General features: G+C 42.3%; 1 protein-coding gene across 4 annotated transcripts in view; it reads right to left on the reverse strand.

Moving 5' to 3' along the window:
* LOC109870683 (diacylglycerol kinase beta) overlaps positions 1 to 24,949 on the reverse strand; it is a 158,717-nt gene that overhangs the window by 69,331 nt on the left and 64,437 nt on the right. For all 4 annotated transcript variants that reach the window (XR_004205613.1, XM_031805527.1, XM_031805525.1 and 1 more), the window contains 12 exons: positions 23,955 to 24,080; positions 21,945 to 21,994; positions 19,545 to 19,619; positions 19,254 to 19,373; positions 18,890 to 19,007; positions 13,129 to 13,217; positions 11,743 to 11,859; positions 10,520 to 10,618; positions 10,204 to 10,311; positions 9,997 to 10,070; positions 7,175 to 7,249; positions 239 to 324 (listed from right to left, as the gene is read on the reverse strand). Coding sequence is in view for 3 of the 4 variants with exons in the window: in XM_031805527.1 (XP_031661387.1) it covers positions 239 to 324; positions 7,175 to 7,249; positions 9,997 to 10,070; positions 10,204 to 10,311; positions 10,520 to 10,618; positions 11,743 to 11,859; positions 13,129 to 13,217; positions 18,890 to 19,007; positions 19,254 to 19,373; positions 19,545 to 19,619; positions 21,945 to 21,994; positions 23,955 to 24,080 (1,137 nt within the window). In the remaining variant the exon portion in view is untranslated. The remainder of the gene's footprint in view (positions 1 to 238; positions 325 to 7,174; positions 7,250 to 9,996; positions 10,071 to 10,203; positions 10,312 to 10,519; positions 10,619 to 11,742; positions 11,860 to 13,128; positions 13,218 to 18,889; positions 19,008 to 19,253; positions 19,374 to 19,544; positions 19,620 to 21,944; positions 21,995 to 23,954; positions 24,081 to 24,949) is intronic.

Below are 24,949 nucleotides of genomic sequence, written 5' to 3' on the forward strand. Positions count from 1 at the left end.
AAAGAACATTAAGGTGTAGCCAGAGTACTGTACAGTATAGTATTATAGTGTTCTATGTTTATCAGACACACACACACACACACACACACACACACACACACACACACACACACACACACACACACACACACACACACACACACACACACACACACACACACACACAGCTATGAAGGTGGAAATATTTTACTGTGTTCATGTATAATGAATGAGTTTAATCCAATAGATTGAGACACACCAATACAGTCTAAGATCCATCCCACTGTGCCGTCCCCTCCACATGCCAGCACCTGGAAATTAGGGACATCATGGAAGAAGTTGAGCCTGTGAAGACATAAATACATAAATATACAAATACACACACATACATACAGTGAGACAATACAGAAATACACTATGGAAAAAGAAGGAAAAGCACATCAGCAATCAGCTCAATGTAAGAATCCATAGAATCAAACCACTTCTGGGAAAATTGGAACACACTAAACAAACAACAACATGAAGAGTTATCTATCCAAAACAGAGATGTATAGATAAACCACTCTATAACAAAGAACAAACAACAACATGAAGAGTTATCTATCCAAAACAGAGATGTATGGATAAACCACTCTATAACAAAGAACAAACAACAACATGAAGAGTTATCTATCCAAAACAGAGATGTATAGATAAACCACTCTATAACAAAGAACAATCAACAACATGAAGAGTTATCTATCCAAAACAGAGATGTATGGATAAACCACTCTATAACAAAGAACAAACAACAACATGAAGAGTTATCTATCCAAAACAGAGATGTATAGATAAACCACTCTATAACAAAGAACAATCAACAACATGAAGAGTTATCTATCCAAAACAGAGATGTATAGATAAACCACTCTATAACAAAGAACAAACAGCAAAAACATATACATGATCAAATACAAATCTTAGAATGAACTATTAAAGACCAGAACCCAACAGATTCTCCAATTACATTGAATGAACTACAGGACAAAATACAAACCCTCCAACCCAAAAAGGCTTGCGGTGTTGATGGCATACTAAATGAAATGATAACATATTTTTTATTTATTTCACCTTTATTTAACCAGGTAGGCTAGTTGAGAACAAGTTCATATACAGACCACAAATTCAAATGGTTATTCTTAAACTCTTCAACATTATCCTGAGCTCTGGCATCTTCCATTATATTTGGAACCAAGGACTGATCACCCCAATCCACAAAAGTGGAGTTAAAATTGACCCCAATAACTCCTGTGGGATATGCGTCAACAACAACCTTGGGAAAATCCTCTGCATTATCGTCAGTGGTGGAAAAAGTACCCAATTGTCATACTTAAAGTTAAGATACCCAGTAAAATACTACTTGAGTAAAAGTCTAAAAGTATTTGGTTTTAAATATACTTAAGTATCAAAAGTAAATGTAATTGATCAAATGTACTTAAGAATCAAAAAGTAAAAGTATAAATCCTTTCAAATTCCTTATATTAAGCAAACCAAACGGAACGATTTTCTTGTTTTTTCAATTTACGGATAGCCAGGGGCACATTCCAACACTCAGACATAGTTTATAATCGAAGCATTTGTGTTTAGTGAATCTGCCAGATCAGGTAGTAGGGATGACCAGGGATGTTCTCTTGGTAAGTGCATGAATTGGACCATTTTTTTGTCCTGCTAAGCATTGAAAATGTAACAAGTACTTTTGGGTGTCAGGGAAAATGTATGGAGTAAAAAATACACAATTTTCTTCAGGAATGTAGTGAAGTAAAAGTAAAAGCTGTCAAAAATAATACTTTACAATTTAAGTACTTATACATAAAAAACAACTTAAGTAGCACTTTAAAGTATTTTTACCTAAGTACTTTACACCACTGATTATCATTAACAGTAGACTTGTACATTTTACTCAGTGAAAAGAATATACTGAGCAAATGTCAAATTGGCTTTTTACCAAATTACCGTATGACAGACCACGTATTCATCTTATACACCCCAATGTACAAACAAACAAACCAAAACAAAGGCAAAGTCTTTACTCAGGCTGTGTTGAGTGCAAAAAAGCTTTTGACTCAATTTGGCATAAGGGTCTGCTATACAAATTGATGGAAAGCAGTGTTGGGGGAAAAACATGCAACATTACAAAATCCATGTACTATAACAACAAGTGTGCGGTTAAAATGGGCAAAAAAACACACATTAATTTCCAAGGGGCCGTGGGGTGAGACAGGGTTGCAGGTCAAGCCCCACCCTCTTCAACATACAGTTGAAGTCGGAAGTTTACATACATCGTAGCCAAATACTTTTAAACTCCGTTTTTCACAATTCCTGACATTTAATCATAGTAAAACTTCCCTGTCTTTTCCTTCAACATGATGACATCTATTTTGTGAAGTGCACCAGTCCCTCCTGCAGCAAACCACCACCACAGCATGATGCTGCCACCCCCGTGCTTCACGGTTGGGATGGTGTTCTTCAACTTGCAAGCCTCCTCCTTTTTCCTTTCAAACATTACGATGGTCATTATGGCCAAACAGTTCTATTTTTGTTTCATCAGACCAGAGGACATTTCTCATACAAAAAAGTATGACCTTTGTCCCCATGTGCAGTTGCAAACCGTAGTCTGACTTCTTTATGGCAGTTTTGGAGCAGTGGCTTCTTCTTTGCTGAGCGGCCATTCAGGTTATGTCGATATAGGACTCGTTTTACTGTAGATATAGATACTTTTGTACCTGTTTCCTCCAGCATCTTCACAAGGTGCTTTGCTGTTGTTCTGGGATTGATTTGCTCTTTTCGCACCAAAGTACGTTCATCTCTAGGAGACAGAACGCGTCTCCTTCATGAGAGGTACGACGGCTGCGTTGTCCCATGGTGTTTATATTTGCGTACTATTGTTTGTACAGTTGAACGTGGTACCTTCAGGCATTTTTGTAAATTGCTTCCAAGGATGAACCAGACTTGTGGAGGTCTACAATTTGTTTTCTGAGGTCTTGGCTGATTTCTTTTGTTTTCCCATGATGTCAAGCAAAGAGGCACTGAGTTTGAAGGTAGGTCTTGAAATACATCCACAGGTACCCCTCCAATTGACTCAAATGATGTCAATTAGCCTATCAGAAGCTTCTTAAGCAATGACATAATTTTCTGGAATTTTGCAAGCTGTTTAAAGGCACAGTCAACTTAGTGTATGTAAACTTCTGACCCACTGGAATTGTGATACAGTGAATTATAAGTGAAATAATCTGTCTGTAAACAATTGTTGGATAAATTACTTGTGTCAATCCCAAAGTAGATGTCCTAACCGACTTGCCAAAACTATACTGATCTGGTGCTTCTGTTCACAACCAAGGAGGCCTACAGCAGCACCTAGATCTTCTGCACAGATTCTGTCAGACCTGGGCCCTGAGAGTAAATCTCAGTAAGACAAAAATAATAGTGTTCCATGGGCCTCCCGAGTGGTGCAGCGGTCTAAGGAACTGCATTGCAGTGGTAGAGGCGTCACACAGACCTTGGTTCGATCCCAGGCTGTGTCACAGCCAGACGTGTGAGGCGGCGCTTTGGTCCCAGCTTTGATGCACCTGGTCTGACCTCGCCTTCTGGATGATGGCGGGGTGAACAAGCAGTGGCCCGTGTGGTTGATGTCCTTGATGATCTTTTTGGCCTTCCTGTGACATCGGGTGCTGGAGAGCCTTGCAGTTGTGGGTAGTGCAATTGCCGTACCAGGTGGTGATACAGCCCGACAGGATGCTTTCAATTGTGCATCTGTAAAACTTTGTGAGGGTTTTAGGTGACAAGCCAAATTTCTTTAGCTTCCTGAGGTTGAAGAGGCTCTGTTGCTCCTTTTTCACCACACTGTCTGTGTGGGTGGTCCATTTGAGTTTTTCAGTGATGTGTACGCCAAGGAACACCTTCTCCCCTGCGGTCCCGTCGATGTAGATAGGGGGGTGCACCCTCTGCTGTTTCCTTGAGTCCATGATCATCTCCTTTGTTTTGTTGACGTTGTGCGAGGGGTTGTTTTCCTGGCACCACACTGCAAGAGCCCTCATGTCCTCCCTGTAGGCTGTCTCGTCATCGTTGGTAATCAAGACTACTACTGTTGTGTCGTCTGCAAACTTGATGATTGAGTTGGAGGCGTGCTTGGCTGGGTGAACAGGTAGTACAGGGGGGGGGGGGGCTGAGCAAGCACCCTTGTGGGGCCCAAGTGTTAAAAATCAGCGGAGTGGAGGTGATGTTTCCTACTTTCACCATCTGGGGGCGGCCCGTCAGGAAGTCCAGGATCCAGTTGCACAGGGCGAGGTTCAGACCCAGGGCCTCGAGCTTAATGATGAGCTTGGAGGGTACTATGGTGTTGAATGCTGAACTATAGTCAATAAACATTATTCTTACATATTCTTACTTAGGTATTCCTCTTGTCCAGATGGGATAGGGCAGTGTGCAGAGTGATGGCGATTGCATCGTCTGTGTATCTATTGGGGCAGTAAACAAATTGAAGTGGATCTTCAATTGAAGAACAAACACCAATGTGAATACCATCCATATTTATGTTTATTTATTTTCCCTTTTGTATTTTAACTATTTGCACATCTTTACAGTGTTTAGCCACAATATGACATTTCAAATGTCTTTATTCTTTTGGAACTTGTGAGTGTAATGTTTACTGTACATTTTTTATTGTTTATTTCACTTTTGTTCATTCTCTATTTCACTAGCTTTGGCAATGTTAACATGTTTCCCATGCCACTAAAGCCATTTGAATTGAATTGACAGAGAAAGAGAGTGAGAGAGAGAGAGAAAGAGAGAGAGAGAGATGCATTAGTGACTGGCCAGAGAGAGTGTCACCTTCAAAGGGACCTTTCATCTGGGCCAGGACAAAGGTGTCGACAGGGGCTTTCATCTGTCCCAAAAAAACAGCTGCGGTGCAAACATCACACCGGTACGTCTCGGTGTGTGGGTGTATAGGTGTGTGTGTGTGTGTGTGTGTGTGTGTGTGTGTGGGTGTGTGTGTGTGTGTGTGTGCATGCATGACACACATATGTGTGTGTGTGTGTGTGTGTGTGTGCATGCATGACACACATATCTGTGTGTGCATGCATGATACACATATCTATCTGTGTGTGTGTGTGTGTGTGTGTGTGTGTGTGTGTGTGTGTGTGTGTGTGTGTGTGTGTGTGTGTGTGTGTGTGTGTGTGTGTGTGTGTGTGTGTACCACTGACAAGGCTGGTGACACCAATGTCAGACAGCTGTCTCTCCTGGTCGTTGCGGTGAACTGTACTAACGCTCAGTGATGCACAGCACAAGCATGCCAGCACTCCAGGGAATTCAGTAGCTACAGCACCGATCTGACTACGTATCACATTTAACAAAACAGTTTCCCTCTATACCATTTGTATTTCATTAACCTTTGACTATTGGATGTTCTTATAGGCACTTTAGTATTGCCAGTGTAACAGTATAGCTTCCGTGGGCTCGAACCAGCAACACAACGACAACAGCCACCATCGAAGCAGCGTTACCCATGCAGAGCAAGGGGAACAACTACTAGAAGGCTCAGAGCGAGTGACATTTGAAACGCTATTAGCGCGCGCTAACTAGCTAGCATTTCACTTCGGTTACACCAGCCTCATGTCGGGAGTTGATAGGCTTGAAGTCATAAACAGAGCAATACTTGACGCACAACGAAGAGCTGCCTGCTTCTGCCTACCACCGCTCAGTCAGATACTTAGATACTGGTATGCTTTTATGCTCAGTCAGATTATATGCAACGCAGGACACGCTAGATAATATCTAGTAATATCATCAACCATGTGTAGATAACTAGTGATTATGATTGATTGTTTTTTTATAAGATAAGTTTAATGCTAGCTAGCAACTTACCTTGGCTTACTGCATTCGCGTAACAGGCAGTCTCCTTGTGGAGTGGAACGAGAGAGGCAGGTCGTTATTGCGTTGGACTAGTTAACTGTAAGGTTGCAAGATTGGATCCTTCAAGCTGACAAGGTGAAAATCTGTCTTTCTGCCCCTGAACGAGGCAGTTAACCCACCGTTCCTAGGCCATCATTGAAAATAAGAATGTGTTCTTAACTGACTTGCCTAGTTAAATAAAGGTATAAAAAATTAAATGATAATAATAATATTTGTTATGTTATGAAAACTTGAAATCGGCCCGAATTAATCGGCCATTCCGATTAATCGGTCGACCTCTAGTGATAATGGCATCATTACATCATGTTAACTGAACCTCCACTGTCCTGATACCATGTCTATTATCTACTAGCCTGTCACTGTAGTCTGCCTCTCTTCTTACAATGAGAGAGAGAACTTTTGTGAGTGTAATATTTACTGTTAATTTTGATTGTTTAGGCACCTAAAGACTCTCAGACCATGAGAAACAAGATTCTCTGGTCTGATGAAACCAAGATTGAACTATTTGGCCTGAATGCTAAGTATCATGTCTGGAGGAAACCTGGCACCATCCCTACGGTGAAGCATGGTGGTGGCAGCATCATGCTGTGGGGATGTTTTTCAGCGGCAGGGAGTGGGAGACTAGTCAGGATTAAGGGAAAGATGAACAGAGCAAAGTACAGAGAGGTCCTTGATGAAAACTTGCTCCACAGTGCTCAGGACCTCAGATTGAGGCAAACATTCACCTTGAACCGGACAATGACCCTAAGCACAGCCAAGACAACACAGGAGTGGTTCAGGACAAGTCTCTGAATGTCCTTGAGTGGCCCATTCAGAGCCCAGACTTGAAACCGATCGAACATCTCTGGAGAGACCTGAAAACAGCTGTGCAGTGACTCTCCCCATCCAACCTGACAGAGCTTGAAAGGATCTGCAGAGAAGAATGGGAGAAACACCCCAAATACAGGTGTATTTATCCTACCATGGGTGTATAATGATGAGTTAGTCTTACCCCACCATGGGTCTAAAGTGATGAGGATGAGTCTTACCCCACCATGGGTGTATAGTGATGAGGATGAGTCTTACTCTACCATGAGTCTATAGTGATGAGGATGTCTTACCCCACCATGGGTCTATGGTGATGAGGATGAGTCTTACCCTACCATGGGTCTATAGTGATGAGGATGAGTCTTACCCCACCATGGGTCTATAGTGTTGAGGATGAGTCTTACCCCACCATGGGTCTATAGTAATGAATTAGTCTTACCCCACCATGGGTCCCCCTCGGTCGAGACTGTACACCTGCCTGGGGTTCAGCAGGTACTGGAACTTTCTCAATACCCTGTAGAAGACATATATATATAGACCATATGACAGCTGTGTTAGAGTTACTGCACATACACACAAGCTGACAAACTCACTATGTACAAAATGGAGCCAGAAGAGAGAGAGAGAGAGCCAGAGAGAGAGAGAGAGCAAGCAGGAGAGAGATGGAAAGAGAGAAAGAGAGAGAGAGAGACCGAGAGAGAGACCGAGAGAAAGAGAGAGAGAGAGAGAGCAAGCACGAGAGAGATGGAAAGAGAGAAAGAGAGAGAGAGTGAGCCAGAGAGCGAGTGAGCCAGAGAGAGAGAGAGCCAGAGAGAGAGAGTGAGCCAGAGAGAGAGAGAGAGCCAGAGAGAGAGAGAGCCAGAGAGAGAGAGAGAGAGTGAGAGAGAGAGAGAGAGCCAGAGAGAGAGAGAGAGAGAGTGAGCCAGAGAGAGAGAGAGAGAGCCAGAGAGAGAGAGAGCCAGAGAGAGAGAGAGAGAGAGAGAGCCAGAGAGAGAGAGAGCCAGAGAGAGAGAGAGAGAGTGAGCCAGAGAGAGAGAGAGTGAGCCAGGGAGAGAGTGAGGGAATGAGAGATCATGCATACAAAGACAGACAGAATGTAAAGTAGCAACATTTAATTACAAGTTTTACTTAATCAACACAGTTGACATGGTGTCCACAGTAAATGTGATTTCGCTCTAAAATTGTAATTATCTCTACAGCTTACTGTGCCCATTGACATAGCAGATTCCTGTAACATTGACCAGCAGGAGCTGTATCAGAGATATATTATATTGAAGGCTCCACATTGACCTTGCACTGGTAATTGCGTCAGTAGCTTCCAATACCCACACTGCACTTTGGTCAGAGTGTGAAAAGCAGTGGCGAAAGACAACAGAAAGCCGACCGCTAGGTTAGAATCACCACGAACAAAACATTTGGCTTAGAATGCATCTCATTCTATATGGTGTGTCAGATACAGTTTGCTATGATACTGTTATGAATGTGTCATGAAGAACTTAAATTTAAGTTTATGAAGTTCATTCAGAAGGAAAAATTTGTATAAATATACTACTTAACATAAGAGGACCGTGTGACATTTAAAATGCTGTAAAACAGTCATTAAACTGCCTGAAAGCCTCATTCACAATAACAGGACCAATCAGTGACTCAACACCAACCCTTTCATTTCCTTATTGACATCAAAGAGGGCAGAAATAGGCTTTGTTTTTGTACTCAGAGATTAAATGCATCTTTTTTTTAGGAGAACATGTCTAATAATAGAGAATAATTTCCCTTTTAAGTGGTATTTAAGACTGTGTTGCTATGGTGATGGAGTTTCTGAAGCCAACAAAGCAGTCCTCCCGGTGCTGTGAAATGCATGGTGGGAGGAGAGAGGAGAGAATGCTGAAACAGTGAACACATTCATTTTCATTAACAACTGCTTTTAGGACACTGTGTCAGAACAGCCAATAGACCATCATTATTTCCAAAATGTTAAATCCTCTGTAATTACATAGCCTAAAAATGATAGAATTGAATCTCCAAAGACCAGGAGATTGTTATTGTTGTAAGCTTTAGCTATGCTAGCTTCACATTACTTTGATTCTATGATGAACAGTCAGCCAGTCTTTATAACACTTTGTCAGTAGCATTACAGGGCTGTATGAAACATACACTACATGGCCAAAAGTATGTGGATTTGGCTATTTCAACCACAGCTGTTGCTGACAGGTGTATAAAATTGAGCACGCAGCCATGCAACCTCTATAGACAAACATTGGCAGTAGAATGGGCTCTATTGAAGAGCTCAGTGACTTTAAACGTGGCACTGTCATAGGATGCCACCTTTCCAACAAGTCAGTTTGTCAGATTTCTGCCCTGCTAGAGCTGCCCTGTTCAACTGTAAGTGCTGTTATTGTGAAGTGGAAGCATCTAGGAGCAACAACGTCTCAGCCACGAAATGACAGGCCACACAATCTCACAGAATGGGACCGCCAAGTGCTGAAGGCCACAGCGCATAAAAATGATCTGTCCTCAGTTGCAACACTCACTACGGAGTTCCAAACTGCTGTTCGTTCAAAATAACTGTTCGTCAGGAGCTTCATGAAATGGGTTTCCATCGCTGAGCAGCCGGAAACGAGCCTAAGATCACCATGCGCAATGCCAAGCATTGACTGGAGTGGATTAAAGCTAGCCGCCATTGGACTCTGGAGCAGTGGAAACACGTTCTCTGGAGTGATGAATCACGCTTCACCATCTGGCAGTCCAATGGACAAATCTGGGTTTGGCGGATGCCAGGAGAATGCTGCCTGCCCGAATGCATGGTGCCAACTGTAAAGTTTGTTGGAGGAGGAATAATGGTCTAGGGCTATTTTCCATGGTTCGGGCCCCTTAGTTCCAGTGAAGGGACATCTTAACGCTACAGAATACAATCACATTCTAGACGATTCTGTGCTTCCATCTTTGTGGCAACAGTTTGGGGAAGGTCCTTTTCTGTTTCAGCATTAAAATGCCCCCGTACACAAAGCGAGGCCCATACAGAAATGGTTTGTCAAGATCGGTGTGTAAGAACTTGACTGGCCTGCACAGAGACCTGACCTCAACCCCATCAAACACCTTTGGGATGAATTGGAATGCTGACTGCGAGCCAGGCCTAATCGCCCAACATCAGTGCCCGACCTCACTAATGCTCTTGAGGCTGAATGGAAGCAGGTGTCCACATACTAGTGTATATTGCAGGAGTGTTTCAATCCGTTAATAATATGAGACACTGTGACTTACCGCTCCCCCTGTCTCCCTCCACTCTTTGGGTTGACCAGGACCAGGAGGGGATGTGTACCCGGGAGAGGAGTGATCTGAATAGGAGATCAGAGACAGGCTAATGAGATACTGTAGAGTAGTGTATACCCATGCAAACACAGCACACACTTTAACCTGCCATCAACAAGGCTTTAACCACTGAAGATGCTCTGGGCTTGATTTACTCACCTGCAGTGCTTGTCCGTCTCCTGTGAATTTCAAGCTCTGACTTATGTTGTCAGGGCTGCTGCTGGGCGGGGAGTCCCCTTCACTCCGCTTCACAACAGAATGACGGTCCTGCAGACAGACAGACGGACAGACAGACGGACGGACAAAGATACATTTGTTTATGAGTTTATGAATTGTTACAGAGAAATGGGGCAAGTGTATACCTTTATGGATCTATAATTATATCTCAAGGGGGTGTTAGTGTTTTTCAGTATTGAAAGTATTGGAGATAAGTAAATAGGAGTTTCAGAGTGTGATTGATTTCATGTGATCTCACCAGGACGACAGGGCAGATGTAGGAGGGGAGTAGAGTGTGGTCTCTAAGGGCTCCTCCATCACACTCCGGCTTCATGTTGGACGCACACTTATTGTGGAGCTGATCGGGAAGGAAGATTTTTTATTTATTTAACCTTTATTTAAGATGAAGAGAATGGGGGGAAGAAAGGAGCGGAGGAAAAGAAGAGGAGAGTGGAAAGGAATACCAAAAGATATATTCACACAAGTCATTTGACACAGTGGCAGATGTTATTCAAAACACTTCACTCAAAAGCCCCATAAATGCTTGACGCTAATAATACCGGAACATAAACTGCTATAGGAATATATCCTTTTCCCCTGGTTCATGCCAAAGTCTGATTCATGTAATGAGTACAGTAGCTGCTTCCAGGACTGAGAATGAATGCCTGCAGTGATTCTAAAGGGATGAGAACGTCACTAAGCTAAGTTGCAGTGATGCTAAAGGGATGAGAACATCACTAAGCTAAGTTGCAGTGATGCTAAAGGGATGAGAACATCACTAAGCTAAACTGCAGTGATGCTAAAGGGATGAGAACATCACTAAGCTAAACTGCAGTGATGCTAAAGGGATGAGAACGTCACTAAGCTAAGTTGCAGTGATGCTAAAGGGATGAGAACGTCACTAAGCTAAACTGCAGTGATGCTAAAGGGATGAGAACATCACTAAGCTAAACTGCAGTGATGCTAAAGGGATGAGAACGTCACTAAGCTAAACTGCAGTGATGCTAAAGGGATGAGAACGTCACTAAGCTAAGTTGCAGTGATGCTAAAGGGATGAGAACATCACTAAGTTAAACTGCAGTGATGCTAAAGGGATGAGAACATCACCAAGCTAAGTTGACAATCCTAACATGCTCTTTGAACTCCACTTACTGGTGGTTTGATGAATCACAGTTTGAGTGTTCATTATATATTATTTAACATTTAAAGGTAAATGGTGACATCTAGAGGAAATCTTAGGTAAAGTAAAAATGTGAAAAATAATAGGTTGATTACAAACTACTGCTGTGAAAATCTTCAGGACCATTTATATATTTTTATTTTATTTAGCCTTTATTTAACTAGGCAAGTCAGCTAGCCAAGATCATTTTTATTAGCAGAAGACTTCTGAAGCACTTGATACTAGCCAAGGCACTTGACACTATGAACCAAAACATTGTAACTATTCCAGTTCTCCAGTACAGGGAGGTGTGTACTACTCACAGTGATCTGACACCACACACAGTGTAGGCCCGTTAAGCCCTGGTAGCACTTGATACTTCTGTGACAGCGGTCACACTTAGTGGGAGAGTTTCCCTCTATCCAGACATGCTGCATGACCTGGAGAGAGGCAGGAAGGGAGAGAGGCAGGAAGGAAGAGAGGGAGAGAGGAAGGAAGAGAGGGAGAGAGGCAGGAAGGGAGAGAGGCAGGAAGGAAGAAAAGGAGAGAGGTTGGAAGGGAGAAAGGGAGAGAGGCAGGAAGGGAGATAGGTAGGAAGGGAGAAAGGGAGAGAGGCAGGAAGGGAGAGAGGCAGGAAGGGAGAGAGGCAGGAAGGGAGAGAGACAGGAAGGGAGAGAGGCATGAAGGGAGAGAGGCAGGAAGGGAGAGAGGCAGGAAGGGAGAGAGACAGGAAGGGAGAGAGGCATGAAGGGAGAGAGGCAGGAAGGGAGAGAGGCAGGAAGGGAGAGAGACAGGAAGGGAGAGAGGCATGAAGGGAGAGAGGCAGGAAGGGAGAGAGACAGGAAGGGAGAGAGAAACAACAATCATGATTTAAAGGAAGTTACAACATTAATCCAGTGCTAAACGTGTATTTTGTTCCAGATATTTACTAAAATAAGAGACCATCTGAAAGGCATCTTCTGTTATTGAACCAGACTTGAAAAAGTGAAGTGGAGCTGAAACAGAGTACAACTCCATCTGGAGAGAAAGAGAAGGTCTTAGAGGGACAACTCCAAGTCTGTGAGATCATTCCAGAAGGTGTCTACTTAAAATAGGTGTTAAATATAGAGACACAGTTAACAACATAAGTAGCACTGCATGATCTCTCTGACCCATGAGCCTGTGCGTGTGTGTGTGTGTGTGTGTGTGTGTGTGTGTGTGTGTGTGTGTGTGTGTGTGTGTGTGTGTGTGTGTGTGTGTGTGTGTGTGTGTGTGTGTGTGTGTGTGTGTGTGTGTGTGTGTGTGTGTGTGTGTGTGTGTGTGAGTGTGTGTGTGTGTGAGTGTATGTGTGAGTGTGTGTGTGTGAGTGTGTGTGTGTGTGTGTGTGTGTGTGTGTGTGTGTGTGAGAGAGAGAGAGAGAGAGAGAGAGAGAGAGAGAGAGAGAGAGAGAATCCCTGCACCCAGGACCCTTCTGCTCCTTGCTCAGCAACATTAATCAGATGTGGAAGAAAAGTGGGGACATTTCGCCAGTCCCCACAAGGAAAAAGGCTATTTTAGGCTTAGGGGTTAGGTTTAGGGTTAGGGTTGCATCAGGGTTAGGAGTTAGGGTTTAGTGAAAATATGATTCTGAATGGGACTCAACTGTTTGGTCCCCACAAGAAGAGTAAAATAAAATAAACGTGTGCCGGTGTGTTTTTGTGTGTGTTTTGTGTGTGTAGTTGTGTACTCACATTGGTGTGTCTGCGGGACTTGGCGTAGGTGCTGATGCAGGCAGCAATGTCTTTGGACACACAGCGTTCATGGACTGTGTACTTGCATACTGAAACACAGAGGTACAGAGAGAGACAGTTCACCAGTAGCAACACCAACCCTTTCACTGAATCATGTAATAAAATGACCAAGCGATAGCATTATCCTTGATAATAGATAATGCAATCATGTTGATTATTCACAGAATGTAGGACTGAATAAGAGACATAAATATAATAATAACATCTGGTTGAAAGACAGAGAGAATAACTGAAAGGCAGGAAGAGAGAAACAGAGAGTGGATGGAGCTGTAAAGGCCAACCAGGGACAGAAAGAGGGACTTTCTAAAGGGATAAAGGGATACTTCGGTATTTTGGCAATGAGGCCCTGTATCTACTTCCCCGGAGTCTCTCAGTGCCATTTTAAGGTACACTTGAAGTCGGAAGTTTACATACACTTAGGTTGGAGTCATTAAAACTCGTTTTTCAACCACTCTACAAATTTCTTGTTAACAAACTATAGTTTTGGAAAGTCGGTTAGGACATCTACTTTGTGCAAGACACAAGTAATTTTTCCAACAATTGTTTACAGACAGATTATTTCACTTATAATTCACTGTATCACAATTCCAGTTTATATACACAAAGTTTTTATTTTATTTATTTTATTTTATTTTTACCCCGTTTTCTCCCCAATTTTGTGGTATCCAATTGTTGTAGTAGCTACTATCTTGTCTCATCGCTACAACTCCCGTACGCAACTGCACATGGGGACAAATATCGTACTTTATGGAGAAATGTCCTCTGGTCTGATGAAACAAAAATAGAACTGTTTGGCCATCATGACCATAGTTATGTTAGGAGGAAAAAAGGGGAGGCTTGCAAGCCAAAGAACACCATCCCAACCACCATCCCAACCATGAAGCACAGGGGTGGCAGCATCATGTTGTGGGGGTGCTTTGCTGCAGGAGGGACTGGTGCACTTCACAAAATAGATGGCATCATGGGAAATTATGTGGATATATTGAAACAACATCTCAAGACATCAGTCAGGAAGTTCAAGCTTGGTCGCAAATGGGTCTTCCAAACTAACAATGACCCCAAGCATACTTCCAAAGTTGTGGCAAAATGGCAACAAAGTCAAGGTCTTGGAGTGGCCATCACAACATCCTGACCTCAATCCCATAGAAAATTTGAGGGCAGAACTGAAAAAGCGTATGCGAGCAAGGAGGCCGACAAACCTGACTCAGTTACACCAGCTCTGTCAGGAGGAATGGGCCAAAATTCACCCACCTTATTGTGAGAAGCTTGTGGAAGGCTACCAAAAAAGTTTGACCCAAGTGAAACAATTTAAAGGCAATGATACCAAATACGAATTGAGTGTATGTAAACTTCTGACCCACTGGGAATGTAATGAAAGAAATAAAAGCTGAAATAAATAATTCTCTCCTATTATTCTGACATTTCACATTCTTAAAATAAAGTGGTGATGCTAACTGACCGAAGACAGGGCATTTTTACTGTGATTAAATGTCAGGAATTGTAAAAAAAACTGAGTTTAAAAGTATTTGGCTAAGGTCTATGTAAACTTCCGACTTCAACTGTAGTTGCTAACTAGCGCTAGCACAATTAGAGCAATGACCGGGAAGTCTATGCTATCTGCCAGAGTGCAAATTACACGTGACATTCGAAAGGGGTCTCTATTGGAAATAGATGTGTGAGCCTATTAATAAATATGAAATTTAAGGGTAAAAATGAGTTACCATTTAATTTGAACACAACCAGTCATGATGCTTTTATTTGATTGTCAAACCAATCACTACTACCAGTGTTCCCCGACTCCAAAATAATCCAAATAGTGCAGTGGATGTACACTTGAGCAGTATGATGAATGGACATGTTTACAAACACCAAAAAGGATGTCAATGCCTACATTAATTAATGCGTCTTGCTGACAAATAAAAAAATGTTGCATCCTAAAAAGTAAAGACACCTGCAATAGGTCTGAAACTTTGCCTGAAAAAACGTGATGGTCACCCTAACACGTACAGTCAATTTACTAGACAATGTATCAGTCAAACATTAAATAAAGGTAAAAAGCATGATGAGAAGTTTGATGATGTGTGCTCTAGCCCACCACGCAAAGACACTACTCATTCATTTTCCACAGACATGCTCAGGAAAGTGATATCACAACTTAAGCCTTCTCACGGCTTCCTCGATCCTATCCCCACCACATTCTTCAAAACAGTTTTTTATTGCATTTCTGAAGAAGTGCAAGCCATTGTTTATCACACCCTGCACTCCACTGCTCTAAAAACTGCTATGGGGAAACCCCTTCTGAGGAAAAGTAATCTAGATTATTCAGCTCTTAGCAACTTTCAACCAATATCCAGCCTTTCATTCTGAAGCAAAATTCTGGATAAATAGTTTTTTTAACTGTAAAAAATCCAATTTGGTTTTTGTGCCCAGCGGCAGCCTTAGATTATTAAGTGCTGCATTCGACACTGTCGACCATGATGTCCTTCTGGACAGACTGGAGAGGTTGGTTGGCCTCTCCGGTCCACTTCTAAATTGGTTTCGGACCTATTTAACCAGTTGAGAGTTTTTTTGTCACCCTTGGTGAACATAACTCCGAGAAAATACACATCACATGTGACGTTCCACAAGGTTCGATTTTGGGTATGGAACTGTTCAGTTTAAATATGTTACCCCTTGGCAGCGTTATCAGAAGGCACAGCATTGATTTTCACTGCTATGCAGACGATACACAACTTTACATTTCTGTGTCACCAGAGGATTATTGCTCCACGGATAAATTATTAGACTGTATTAGTGATTTAAATACATGGATGGCTCACAACTTCTTCCAGCTAAATCAAGACAAGACCGAGGTACTTATTGTTGGAGCCAAAGCACAGAGCGAGAATCTGGCTGCACATTTAAATTCCCGGGCAATAAAGATATAACACCAGGTAAAAAAAACGAGGTGTTATTTTAGATTCTGAGCTAAATTTCAAATCACATAATAGGAATGTGACCAAAATAGCTTTTTACTACCTGAAAAACATTGTCAAGGGGAGGCCGTTTCTCTCTCAGGCTGATACAGAGAGACTCATCCATGCTTTTATTACAAGCAGGCTTGACTACTGTAATGCTCTCCTGTCTGGTCTACCCAAGAAAGCCATTGGTCAACTGCAAAACATACAGAATGCTGCAGCGTGGGTACTGACCAAGACCAGACGGAGAGCACACATTACACCGGTTTTAATGTTTCTGCACTGGCTGGCTGTGAGCTTTAGAATAAGTTTTAAGATTCTTCTATTGGTTTATAAACCAATCCATGATTGTGCACCCCAATACATTTCAGACATGCTTTTGAGTTATGTACCCAGTAGGTCCCTCAGGTCCTCTGGTATTGGCCTTTAACTATCCCAAAGTCTAGGTTCAAGAGGCATGGAGAGGCAACCTTTTAACTATCCCAAAGTCTAGGACCAAGAGACATGGAGGCAGCCTTTAGTTATAATGCCCCCAGCCCAGGGGTGGAATTAGGTATAGGCGACATGGGCATCTTTTCGGGGGTGGCACGGGGCTCCTGCACCAAAACATTTGGAATGGTGACATTTTTCGCAAACGGTTTTCTATTGCACATTACGTCAATGATATCATGTCACCATGTGGGACTGTGGGTCAATTAACCTTGTCGGAGTGGGCGCCCCGATTATAGTTTGTGAGCTAGGCAGGCTACTGCCTGGGAAGGTCTCCCACTCAGAAGTACGAGATGGGGAGAGGGGCGGGGGTAGGTTGACCTCAGGTCTCCCCACTGGAAGCCTGAGGTAGGGGGATTGGGGGAATCTATCAAATAGCGGACCTCTAACTTTATACAGTACTAATGCACTTAGTAAAATCAAAACTGTGGACATTATTCAAATAGATCTTAATCACCCTGAGATAACCATCCCCATAGTGAAGCATGGTGGTGGCAGCATCATGCTGTGGGTATGTTTTTCATTGGCAGGGACTGGGAAACTGGTTAGAATTGAAGGAATGATGGATGGCGCTAAATACAGGGAAATTCTTGAGGGAACCTGTTTCAGTCTTCAAGAGATTTGAGACTGGGACGGAGGTTCACCTTCCAGCAGGACAATGACCCTAAGCATACTGCTAAAGCAACACTCGAGTGGTTGAAGGGGAAACATTTAAATGTCTTGGAATGGCCTAGTCAAAGCCCAGACCTCAATCCAATTGAGAATCTGTGGTATGACTGAAAGATTGCCAGCAGAATCCATCCAACTTGAAGGAGCTGGATCAGTTTTGCCTTGAAGCTTTCTTTTAATCATTTTTTAATAGTTTTCTCCTGTAAAGCACATTGCGTTGCATTCGATGTCTGAAATATAAATAAAGCCTGATTTGATATGATAACAATAGCCAGTGATGCAGTGGTCAACAAATAGGTGGCTAAACTCTGATTGCCTGTCGCAGTGAAAAAAGTAACACTCCCTATTCTTTTAATGCATTTTTCTGGAAAAGGTTGGTAAACTACGTTTAGTTGAGTTTACCCTGCACTAGGCCTACAACATCGCAGGTAGCCTGCCCTCTACGCCGAGGCAATTTTACACACATGAACACACACAGAACAGATAGCCTACCTTCAATATAATACACAAGTTGAATCAAAACATGTTTTACACCCTAGTTCATGTCCATAATTCATGAGTTGAATGATTGGAGTCTTCACAGATTGTGTGACATAAAACACTACCTTTCTTTCTTTACATTAGTTACATGTATGACTGTTTTTTGAATTAGAACATTGAACTTAAACCCTGTACGATTCATGGATGTTGGAGATCTCGGTAAAATGCACTGTAGCCTAAGTGTTTCATGGGCACACAAATCCAAAATAATGTAGGCCTATCGAATGCTTCTAACAGAAATAGTTAACTTTAGGCCTACTGTCATTCATTTAGGATGGATTAGATTGTCTAGTGATATTGTGGACCATCATCAGCTGATCCAGGAAAGAAGACAAATACTGCTAGAAAATAATCAATCGCTCTAAACAGCTGACTGACAAAAGCAAACAATGATACATCAGATAAACGTACAGATACATCTAATGCATTGGAATAAGTAACGGCTATTTTTATCAAGGGCACGTGGCAAACAAATGGTGAAAATGAACTAGTACAATGTACTCAGCCCAGCTGTGGCTAAATGTAGCACTACTGAGTGGACAGCACAGTGAACAGGGAGACGATTTGTGCAATCACATATAAATAAATGGTTTAAACCATGACAGAGAGGTTGGGGTGTTCCTTTCAGGCATTTATTTTCATATTTACCATTGTAAAACATATTTACCACTGCATTTTAATGGGTGAATGATTAAGTTAGTATGTTTTTAGAGAGAGTTGTACTTTTGTTGCATTTAGGGGAGCTAATGTCTCATTCAGGGGAGCTGAGCCCCCCCCCCCCGGCTCTCCCATAATTCGCAGTGACAAAAGTAACACTCCCTATACTTTTAATGCATTTTCTGCAGATACCATAGACTTCCAGTCATTGCGCTAATGCAAGTTTGCATTGGATCGTGAAACAATCTGACCTATCTTCCTTCATACTGGACACAGAGACATAAAAATGGTACCCACGAGTTCTTCTGACTCTGCCAAAATCTTGAAGTATCTCTTTAATGAGACAGAGAGAGACAGTAGAACTAAGGGCCACACACACACACACTCACTGGAGCAGCAGAGGCCCTGCTTGCGAACTCCCAGCAGCATGGTGTGGCAGTAGTTACAGTAGGCTGGCTTGTTGAAGTGCTTCAGTTTCCACACATGCTGACCATCTTCCTGAACATTCTACAGAGAGAGAAAGAGAGAGAAAGAGAAAGATATCAATCTTTCTGAATTGATTTTGTGGAACTGACACTCTAAACGCACGCAGAGACATACTTTATCTCTCTTCCCACAGGGATCATATACACTTACTAAAATGTATGCACTCATGTATGCACTCATGTATGCACTTTGGATAAAAGCATCTGCTATACGGCATCCGTTCTCAAATAATATCACACACACACACACACATGCACCCTCCCTCACCGTCTCCATGCCCAGCAGGACCAGCAGAGGGATGGTGGTGAGGCCTCCTCTGATCCACTCCTCCAGGGTGACTGTTCCATCCCGGTCATAGTCTATCTCTTCCATCATCTCCTTCAGGATCTAGAGCACAGGGAGACAGGGAGGACAGAGGGTGAGTGCAGTAAAGTCTTGTCAAATTATAACACTGTAATGATCCAACATTTCCTTGTCACTGTCGTTAAGCCTTTTCAGGTCGCCACAAGACGTTGGGAACAGGGGAAACAAGACACACAAGGCTGTGTGCATCCTTACCGGTCGCAGCTCTGCCGAGTCCCATTCCAGGTACTCCGCCACGTGGACCATCTGATTGATGATGCGGTCCAGTTCCTACACCCAGCAATGCATTCACACATCCACAGACATTACTACCAAGAGACTGACAGAGACGATCACATATGTTCTCTGTTTAGAAAACAAAAAAATCCTCCACATTTTGGCGTGCCCAAGAAAATCATAGGGAGTGTCCTTGAAAACAAATTAAGTCAGTCAGACCACAGTATCCTCTGATATCATCCACATCCACATCATCCTATGATGACAGTATCCTCTGATATCATCCACATCCACATCATTCTATGATGACAGTATCCTCTGATATCATCCACATCCACATCATTCTATGATGACAGTATCCTCTGATATCATCCACATCATCCTATGATGACAGTATCCTCTGATATCATCCACATCCACATCATTCTATGATGACAGTATCCTCTGATATCATCCACATCATCCTATGATGACAGTGTCCTCTGATATCATCCACATCATCCTATGATGACAGTATCCTCTGATATCATCCACATCATTCTATGATGACAGTATCCTCTGATATCATCCACATCCACATCATTCTATGATGACAGTATCCTCTGATATCATCCACATCATCCTATGATGACAGTATCCTCTGATATCATCCACATCATCCTATGATGACAGTATCCTCTGATATCATCCACATCATTCTATGATGACAGTATCCTCTGATATCATCCACATCATTCTATGATGACAGTATCCTCTGATATCATCCACATCCACATCATTCTATGATGACAGTATCCTCTGATATCATCCACATCATCCTATGATGACAGTATCCTCTGATATCATCCACATCCACATCATTCTATGATGACAGTATCCTCTGATATCATCCACATCATCCTATGATGACAGTATCCTCTGATATCATCCACATCATCCTATGATGACAGTATCCTCTGATATCATCCACATCATTCTATGATGACAGTATCCTCTGATATCATCCACATCATCCTATGATGACAGTATCCTCTGATATCATCCACATCCACATCATTCTATGATGACAGTATCCTCTGATATCATCCACATCATCCTATGATGACAGTATCCTCTGATATCATCCACATCATCCTATGATGACAGTATCCTCTGATATCATCCACATCATTCTATGATGACAGTATCCTCTGATATCATCCACATCATTCTATGATGACAGTATCCTCTGATATCATCCACATCCACATCATTCTATGATGACAGTATCCTCTGATATCATCCACATCCACATCATCCTATGATGACAGTATCCTCTGATATCATCCACATCCACATCATTCTATGATGACAGTATCCTCTGATATCATCCACATCATCCTATGATGACAGTATCCTCTGATATCATCCACATCATCCTATGATGACAGTATCCTCTGATATCATCCACATCATTCTATGATGACAGTATACTCTGATATCATCCACATCCACATCATTCTACGATGACAGTATCCTCTGATATCATCCACATCACCCTATGATGACAGTATCCTCTGATATCATCCTGAGAATCTCAAATATAAAATATTTAACACTTTTTCAGTTACTACATGATTCCATATGTGTTATTTCATAGTGTTGATGTCTTCACTATTATTCTACAATGTAGAAAATAGTCAAAATTAAGAAAAACCCTTGAATGAGAAGGTGTTCTAAAACTTTGTATTGGTAGTGTATGTACATATCTACTTCAATTACCTCATACCCCTGCATATCGACTCGGTATACTGTTGAAGTATCTAAGAATGAAGCAGTGCAGTTCAGAGGAAATAAGGATGTATTGTAACAGGGTTGTTCTAATTGCACTGAGCTTAGCACTGCATGAGAGGAGAAGAGAGGAGCTGTGAGGAGAGGAGAGGAGATGAGGAAAGCAGAGACCAGAACAGAAGAAAGGAGAGAAGAGAAGAGAAGAGAAGAGGAAAGGAGAGACCAGAAGAAAGGAAAGGAGAGACCAGAACAGAAGAAAGAAGAGAAGAGAAGAGGAAAGGAAAGGAGAGACCAGAACAGAAGAAAGAAGAGAAGAGGAAAAGAGAGACCAGAAGAAAGGAAAGGAGAGACCAGAACAGAAGAAAGAAGAGAAGAGAAGAGGAAAGGAAAGGAGAGACCAGAACAGAAGAAAGGAGAGAAGAGGAAAGGAGAGGAGAGGGGAGGGGAGGAGAAGGGAGGAAAGGAGACGGGAGGAGAGGGGAGAGAACAGAAGAAAGGAAAGAAAAGAAAAGAGTAGATTAAAACAGTAGAGCAGAAGAGAGAACAAAACAGACGTAAGGAGAGAAGAGTAGGGAAAAGAAGAGAGGAGAAGAGAAGAGGGCCACTAACCGAGCTGTCCAGTACTCCGTTGCCATCTGTGTCGTACAGCCGGAACATGACTGGAGGGGAACGAGAAAAAAGGGACCCCATGATTCAGCTGTAATGTCTTGAAGTCCCTGTCTGTCAGCACCACTTGAATTCCCAGTCAGACCACCCCTCTGTAGAGCAGGGGAAGTATTAGAGTGTGACTCAGCACCACTCCTGTGTTGGAGCAGGGGAAGTATTAGAGCGTGACACAACACAACTCCTGTGTTGGAGCAGGGGAAGTATTAGAGCGTGACACAACACCACTCCTGTGTTGGAGCAGGGGAAGTATTAGACCGTGACACAACACCACTCCTGTGTTGGAGCAGGGGAAGTATTAGAGCGTGACACAACACCACTCCTGTGTTGGAGCAGGGGAAGTATTAGACCGTGACGCAACACCACTCCTCTGTTGGAGCAGGGGATGTAATAGAGAGTGACACGTACTCCTGTTTTATTGGGATGTCGGAAGCAGTTAGCAGAGGTCAGCTATGTCAAATTGTGCGGATATAGCTCCCCACGCTAAAGAAGTCTATTGGACACACCAGGGTTTAGGATGTCCATGGGTTAACGAGGACAGGTACTGAGGCTGAGTTAATCCCAAGGGGAGTCTAACTCCTGACTCACTGCTCACAACCTGTGTGTGTGTATGTGTATGTGTATGTCAGTGGAAGCTTATCAGAGGAGCAAGGGGAGGACCATCCTCCTCAGTGAATTTCATAAAAATTAAATGTTAAAAACATTTAAAAAGTTATAATTTTTAGATAAAACTATACTAAATATAATCACATCACCAAATAATTGATTAAAACACTATTTTGCAAAAAGGTCTGCAGTAGTCTCAACAGCACTCTGTAGGGTAGCACCATGGTGTAGCCGGAGGACAACTAGCTTCCGTCCTCCTCTGAGTACATTGACTTCAATACAAAACCTAGGAGGCTCATGGTTCTCACCCCCTTCCATAGACTTACACAGTAATTATCACAACTTCCGGAGGACATCCTCCAATCTATCAGAGCTCTTGCAGCATGAACTGACATGTTGTCCACCCAATCAAAGGATCAGAGAATGAATCTAGTACTGAAAGCATAAACTACAGCTAGCTAGCACTGCAGTGCATAACATGTGGTGAGTAGTTGACCCAAAGAGAGAGAAAGAAAATAGAGAGACATAGAGATTGTAATTTGTTTGTACTTTCAGTTTCACTTAGCTAGCCAATGCAGCTAGCTAGTTTAGCCCACTGAGACACCCTGCTCAAACAGAGGGATGCTATGTTAGCTAGCTGGCTATGACTATCCCACACAACATTGAAACTCTTCCAAGTCAAGGCAAGCTTTTGGTTTTACAAATGTATTGCCACCGGGGCCCTCTGGTGTAACTGCTTTCCTGACTGTACACTGTAACGTTACTGGATGTAGCTGGGTTTACAAAGGCGTTAGTTCTATTTGCTATGCTGACCATGACGTTACTTTAGCTAATATAGTGAAAACGATGTAGGCTGTGTGTAGTGGCTTGGCTTGGAAAGTTTTTTTTTACCTGGTCACATACAGCTGATGTCCACAAGCGAAGGGAAGAGGTGAAAAGAGTAGAGCGCATAACGTAGATGCGAGAAGGAATACAACGTGGCTGCTATGAAACTGTGAACTGTGTTTACACATGATCAAGGCTGTATTCATTCTGCCGATTCTGTTGAAGAACGTTTCTTGTAATAGAAATAAGGCCATGCTCATAAATTTTTTTAATTGTCCTCCGTCATCTGAAATGGCACTGGTGTGTGTGTATGTGTGTGTGTGTGCTTGTGCGTGAAAGACCGCCTATATTTGGTGACTGAGCTGGAAAAATGATTTTCTACCTGAATTAATGAATTGACTTATCCACTCAGATTGTGGGAGGATGTCTTTCTGTTTAGGTGACACCTTTTGACTCCTCAACATGACTGACCTCTCTCAAATACCTTGGTTGTTCACACACTAGTAATTAGACGCAGTAACTCACACTCCAGCTTGTCCTCTGGTGTGCCCCTCTCCAGTAGGGACAGGTAACACACAATGTCCTTCAGAAACACCACCTGGGGGGAAGGTAATGGGGACGGGCTCCTTCTCTTCTCCCCTCTGATTCTCTCTGTGGGAGAGGAATGGAACATGGCGTATCCATGAGAGACGGTGATATCATACAGTAATGACCACGAGCATTACTAAGCAACATGGCAAATTGTGATGTGATATGGATATGGTGATATTGATAAGGTGATATTAATATGGTAATATTGATATGGTAATATTGATAAGGTGATATTGATACGTTGATATTGATATTGTGATATTGATATTAATATGGATATTGATAAGGTGATATTAATATGGTAATATTGATATGGTAATATTGATACGGTGATATTGATATGGTTATATTGATAAGGTGATATTAATGTGGTGATGTTGATATGGTGATATTGATATTAATATGGTGATATTGATAAGGTGATATTGATATGGTTATATCGATATTAATATGTTGATATTGATATTGATATGGTGATATGATGTGATAGCCACATGTAAAACAAATTAAATTAATCTCATCCCTGTGTAAAGCCGGTAAAGCTGATGTAGCTATCAGTACACATGCCCTACATATCACCACTGGCGGTGATTGGGAGTCCCATAGGGCGGAGCACAATTGGCCCAGCGTCGTCCGGGTTTGGCCGGTGTAGGCCGTCATTGTATATAAGAATTAGTTCTTAACTGACTTGCCTAGTTAAATAAAGATTAAATAAAATAAATATTTTAACATTTTAAAATAAATTGCTTTACACAAAGTATTGAACTAACAGACACCAATGGCCACAGCTCAGACATTATAGCCACACTTTATTAAACTGCTGAAATGCCTTGCTGTGAGTTAAAATCAGTAGAATTTGTAGAGGGAGTTATTTGCTGTGGCATTAGTAATGTCCCAGGCATGACAGTGCAGTAACATTTATATCATTG

This window comes from Oncorhynchus kisutch, linkage group LG26 (assembly GCF_002021735.2).
Source record: "Oncorhynchus kisutch isolate 150728-3 linkage group LG26, Okis_V2, whole genome shotgun sequence".
Classification (NCBI taxonomy): domain Eukaryota; kingdom Metazoa; phylum Chordata; class Actinopteri; order Salmoniformes; family Salmonidae; genus Oncorhynchus; species Oncorhynchus kisutch.